Source organism: Odocoileus virginianus, chromosome 10 (genome assembly GCF_023699985.2).
Source record: "Odocoileus virginianus isolate 20LAN1187 ecotype Illinois chromosome 10, Ovbor_1.2, whole genome shotgun sequence".
NCBI classification, from domain to species: Eukaryota; Metazoa; Chordata; class Mammalia; order Artiodactyla; family Cervidae; genus Odocoileus; species Odocoileus virginianus.
Genome location: NC_069683.1, coordinates 55,082,311 through 55,088,526, shown reverse-complemented (window position 1 = coordinate 55,088,526; position 6,216 = coordinate 55,082,311). Strand labels below are relative to the sequence as shown.

Sequence of the window (6,216 nt, the reverse complement as noted above, 5' to 3'; positions counted from 1 at the left end):
TTCCCTTAGTTGTTTGAAGTCCCTGAGGACACAATCAATATTTTTTCAACTTTATCCTAGGGTCTAAAATAGTACCTACATTAAAACTTAGATGGCCTGACAAGCATTTACATCATTTGTAACATCTCTGTCTCCCTAGACAAACTTTCTCCCTTTTCTTCCCCCTTTTTTGAGTTCTTTGTGATTTAGGACCTTGAATTAGCTTTCCTCCTCTCTAATCATTCGCTGTACCTTCAAGCAGTGCTTCTTTGTGTTCATGTATTTTGATGATTCTCTGCTTCTCAGTTATCTCATTCTTGGGCAAAGATATAAAATGCTTCTTTCTTCTGAAAATTTTAGACAGTAACAATTAGTTCCTGTGATCTGGCAGAGACTGGGTATTTCTTTAAGTATCCATTTTACTTGCTCAGAGTAATGGGCCTATGCCACAAGTACAGGTTTTTAGCTAGTTTATTCACTCCTCATGGCAGATCAAGAGGCTATAAGAAGGTCTAAATTTAACTTTAAGTTACTGTAATCCTAAAATTAAACCTAGAGAAAAATAGCTAGCATTTAAATCTTAATGTCTCCCAAATCTGCATCTTCTATTGTCACATAAAGTCAAACTCCAGAAAACACATTTACTTTGCCTTAACAAATTAAATAGGTAGAGAAACACTTCGATCTACAAATTTATGTGCACTCTGACAATGCACAATGAGAAAGCATCCCGTACAAATTAAGAAACAGTATACATCTACTACCACCCTGTGCATATTTCTTTGGGACTTGGAAACAAGATTTTCCAAATTACACCCCAGAGCCTTTTGCCAATTCTATCACACACCCAATACTATGTAGAACTGAAGTTTATGAAATTCCACTCCCCCCCTTTTAAAAACAAACAAACAATACAAATGAAGGATTTATATTTACAGGTGGCTTGGGAACAGAGTAGACTCACATTTAGGGTAGAAAGCACACAGTTCAAGAGTACTCTTCCTTTCAGCAGGAAACTTACCTTATGAGATATCCTTGTAACCAGAATAGATATTAAAGAAGTTAACATTTTACCTAGCTTTATTGTTAAATTTTTTTCTTGTATTGAAATAAACAGTTTGCAGATACTTCTCTCAAGTCATTAAAACATGACCAGGTAAAAAAGAATAAACACTACCATAATTTTGATTAAGATACATAATATTTTTAGTTTCAACAGACAAAATATGCCACTGGTTCGAGGATACATTAGATCCTTTCAATTCAATGCCATTCCATGAAAAGCTGAAAAACCACAAAATTAAGATAATTTATTGAACTCAATGTTTTTAGTAGATTAAACTTCTTTAGAAGCAAAAAAATCATCTTTGCATTTCTTTTTAGGTCTTTACTGCTCAGAATGAATCATTTTTTTTCTGGACTAAGGTCATGTGTATATTTTTAACCTTTTTCAAATGGTGCTTAAACTTACATACAGCAAACCTCCATGAACTTTGAGGAGGTGAAGATACTCATGGGAAATGAGAGAAATGAGACTATTTATTGACTTTATATGACTTTATAAGTACTGATATCTTGTAGTATCTGGATCTAGACATCCTGGGATGTTTGGAAATGCCTGGAATCAATTAGATACTCTGGTCAGAAGGGCACAAATTTAGACAAGAAGATCTCATACAACAATTGAACTGAGTTGATGGTTCTTTGCTATGAGAATAGACAATATGTATCTGATTCTAGGAGCACAGTATACATGTAATATCTAAGAAAAATGAAGACTTTATGTTTAAAACATAATTGTTTGGTAAACAGTAAGATCAGAAAAATATAAAAGAAATAAAGCCCTCTTCTCTAGAGAGACTGACCACACGACCTATGACTAAAAGCTCAAAGTTCCAATCAACATTAATTACATTTTACGAAATTTCCAATGTTAAGCAGAAATTGGGCTCATTAGCTAAAACAATTCTACAAATGGCAATATTGCCCTGGTGGGACTGTTAACTCTGAAGGATGATGTTTTATTTAACAGACAGCATGGACTTCATACATATCCATAATCAGTGCCTTTAAAACCAAACAACTTTAAAAGTTAGCAGCAGTTTCTGCAAGTACAAAAATACACATTTATTACATAACATATGGTAGTAAAATTTTTCAAGATATATTATACAAACTCAAAGCATTTTAGATAAAGCATTGGTCTAATATATTATAGATTGATGAAGTATAATAAAATGACATGTAGTCTGTCTTCAAATCGTACAATATAATACTTTACAGCAATATTAATTATTCACATTAAATGTTACAGAAGTATCTAAAGGAACACAGAGGACAGGAATGGTTATGGAAGAACCTCAGCATCTTCTATGCTTCAAACTGAGTAGATGGTTTCCTAACCACCAATATGAAAGAAAAAAAGGATACAACTATTATTTTGTTAAGCAGAGAAGCAATTTCTTCTGGAAAGACACTCCAAGCCCTAAGAGTGGCTTTCACATCTTCATTCACATCTTGCGGTTCTGCAGTAGTATGCCCTAAGGGTGAGGGGAATCCCTGTTGCCTTTATATATCATACCACAAAAGATGTATATGGACACCTAGGAGTCTAAATATAGGAGTGGTTAGTTAAAAGGTAAAATCCACTTCACATCTGTGACTGAGATGGCCAGTGTCATAAAGGAGCTCTTTTGAGAGAGTTCTAAAAGTTAATTACAATGCGTAGGACAAATAGGGCCATGTCCTCTAGAGGTAGGTAGCACCTGTAGCTAATACTGAAAGGACGTCTCTCTTACAGAAAACATTATTTTTTAATGCAAGTGAAAAATGCAACCATTAGGACAACATTGAGAAAATATTTGACATGAAAGTTTCTGGGTGGCTGAGGAAAATAATTTGATAGAAGCAAGTATTGTGGGGGGAAGGTCCATCTGATACTGAACTCAATGGGCTCTAAGCAACTTCTTATAAGTATTTAAAAATGAAGGAAGAAGCACATCCATTTCTGATTCTATCACATCACACTGGCTGGCCAGGCCTAATAACCCCAGGAAATAACCCAGGAGATGTATTGGTGTAATCTTTAAGGCAAGAGAGAGGGGAAATGTCCGTCAATATGAAATAAATCAACGGGGGTATACACTGTGAACTACTGGAACAAAAAATATGCAAAAGCTTCTGGAAGTAAGGTAATCCGAAGCCAAAGACTGTCGAAAAGAAGGCCCGAGAGCTCCTCCATTCTGTGACTCTTCGTAACCCGCCAACCTCAAAAGTGTTCTCTCAACTGACAAATGACCATCAGTAAGGGGATGACTTATCAGGAATGTGTTCTGGCTGACTAAGAGGTAAGGAACAGAAAAACACTTTAGCAAAGAGGAGCCATGGTTTGATCACATGTTTGCAACAGCAACTGGGTAAGAGACAGGACTGCTCTGGCTGTCTCTCCCTCCACACTAAGACAGTGAATACAGGGGGAAGGCGGTCTTATAACAGGAGAACGTTCCGAGCTCAGGCACCTTGGAAGGACACGGAAGCAAGCAGTCGTCTCCTTCTCTCTCCTCACAGCAGTGTGCAGTGGAGCCTCTCTGGAGCACGAAACACTGGTGGAAAAACTCAAACCAATACAAAAAAAAAACCACCAAAAAACAAAACCACCTACAATATCATGGTACTCATCGCTTTCAAATCACTTGTTTTTTCCTCTCTGTTGCCACCAATGGGCAGATATCTGAAATGATGCTGTGAGGGTATGTGACTGAATATAAAATGTCATGGAAGTGGCCACTGGTTTGGATTTGGGGAAAAGTTTCACATAATTTTCTTTATTATCAGATGTGTTACCTCTTTAGTTTCGACTAGTGGCATTATTTTGGCCTACTTATTAAAAACATTCCACAGAATGTGAGTGGTTTCTCTGCAGCCTTCCCTCTCTCTCCACACTTCCTGTTCTTCGCTTCTGATCTCCTGGCTTACTCAGGAACTAATCTCATCATACACAGCAAGTTTCCTCTACAGAAGATGATTTCTCTAGCCGTCTGCTCATAGCTCTTAAAATGCATGACATGAATGACATGATCCATCCATGCTTTAATACAGAAAAGCCTCCCAAACACTGAGGTCACAGAATTTTTTAGTCTAAACTTTTGGCCAAATAGTCTCAAGAAAGAGAATTCTTTTGTTGTCCTAAGTATTAGCAATGATTATCTTTATGCTACCCAACCCAGGTGTTTTATACAAAGGGGTCATAGTAATTGTTGTATCATTATCAGCCTGTTTCTGTCTTTGTAGATATCAGGTTCTTATGGTGCTTACATGTCTTTGGCCAAATGCCTGTCCTCAGCATCACACACCACGGGCGGCCCTGAGCCTGGGCTGGATGCATCATCCACAGTCAAAGAGCCGGGGGAGGACCTTCTCTGTGGCAGCATTCCAGGAGAGCACTGCCCGCCATCCTCTCCTTCCTCAGGCGACTTCATACAAAGCCCAAGTCTGTCTTCCATGAGGCTGAACGGAGAGCTACAGTGTTTCTCTGAGTCCTGGCTGGGGTAGGAACTGTACCAGTGGGCCGTCTGTACAGCTCCCAGTCCTTCAGCTGCCCTTTGGGGCACGTCTTTCTGCCTCTCTTGCAGTGTGACGGCTTCTGGAAGACCAGAAGCATGTGCAGGAGGATCCGTGGGCCCTTTCAGAGAACCTGCTTTACTTTCCTCTGGTCTGGGTGCTCTTGCCTTCTTTTTGAGAGACCAGTTTTTCAAACTGGCCACACCACTCTTCAACCACGTGCTGGGGTGAAGAGTTACAGAATGCATGTGTGAATGCCACTCTACACTGTCCTTTTTCGTATAAGCCAGGTGGCCACTGGCCTGCCCTGATGAGGGACCAGGAGTTCCAGAAATGAGGCCAGAACTGCTGAAGTCAGAAGAAAGCTCTGCCTGTTTCCTTTGAAAAGTACAGTCTATTGGAGAGGATGTTTCAGTGGGTGCAAACACAGAGTGCTCGGAAATCTGAGAAAAAGCACTGTCTTGGGAACTCAGTGATGAGCCAGATGGGGAAGTGCCTGGGGAGGACAAGCTGGAGTAGCTAGTCCTTGAGCAGAGGTTTAAACGTGGGGGTAAAACTTTCTCAGTGCTTTGGTTTGCAGCACTACTCTTGCCCACCTCAATCCCCATGACCAAACTCTGATTAATAAGCTTCTGCCCCTCCATTTGTAAAGACTTGTGTCGCTTGAGATAATCTTCCTCTCCATGCAAGAGACTGGCTTCATAGCTGGCTTTCTGCTGCTGCTTTGGATAAATCCCCCTGAGATAGGTCAGTCTGCAGTGCCCGTCATCAATGCTGGGCTCCGAGCAGCGCCGTTGCCTCCTTGAACTCTTGAGGGCATCTGCAGTGTGTGGTGGGGAGTATTCGGATGTATCTGTGTCAAAAGGCTGGCTCCTGGGATGATCACAGGAGGACATGTGACTGTAAGACGCCACGGAAATGGCTACTGGCTTGGATTTAGGAAAATGTTTTACATGACTTCCCTCATTATCAGACAAGCTTTTCTTCTTAACATTTTTACTAGGGGCATTTTTCTTGCTATCAGTGCCTGTGAGCAAACTCTTTTTAAAACATGTCTTACCCCCTTCCTGAAGGGGTTGATTCTGATTCACATGGCTCTCATCTTTTTTTGAGAGAATGGCATCACAGCTGGACTTGCGTAGCTTTCTCTGATAAAACTCCCTGAGATAGGAAAGCTTTGAATCGAGATAGTCGATGCTGGGCTCCGAGCAGCGGCGGTGTCGCCTCAGGCCCTTGGGGGCATCTGCGGCAGCTGTGGACAGGCGGCTGGGTGTGCTGACGCCAGAGGGGGCCTGGGCGCATGGGACCGTGGTGTACACGGCAGTGTCCGCTGGCTTGGGTTCAAGGGGCTGTCCCATTTGAACGTCTTCATCTTTAGAACGGTCTAAGTCAAAGTCGCTCAGGGTTAGAAGGCCTTCCACCTCAGGCTGGTCCAGGTCGTAGTCGCTGAGGGTTAACACGGAGTCCATGCTCCTGCTGCCCTGACCGAGTTTCTTTACCAGGTCACTACATGGGGCGTCAACATCCTCGTTCAGCTCATTTTCCAAGCTGTCATAGGAAGAGTCATTCAGCTGGAAGCAAGAGAGATCTGTCGAGAAAGCAAACCAGGATGAACATTTTTACTTCGCATAAACGCATGCTGCCTTAAAAATAATAAAGAGCCCCAACTATGATGAT

The 6,216-nt window shown here is 41.1% G+C and overlaps 1 protein-coding gene across 4 annotated transcripts in view; it reads right to left on the bottom strand.

Moving 5' to 3' along the window:
* Nucleotides 1–436: 436 nt before the first annotated feature.
* Nucleotides 437–6,216, bottom strand: part of ARHGAP20 (Rho GTPase activating protein 20) — a 190,192-nt gene continuing 184,412 nt past the window's right edge. For all 4 annotated transcript variants that reach the window (XM_070473609.1, XM_020869998.2, XM_070473608.1 and 1 more), the window contains exon 15: nucleotides 437–6,127. In XM_070473609.1, the coding sequence (XP_070329710.1) occupies nucleotides 4,290–6,127 (1,838 nt within the window). In that variant the 3' untranslated portion in view covers nucleotides 437–4,289. The remainder of the gene's footprint in view (nucleotides 6,128–6,216) is intronic.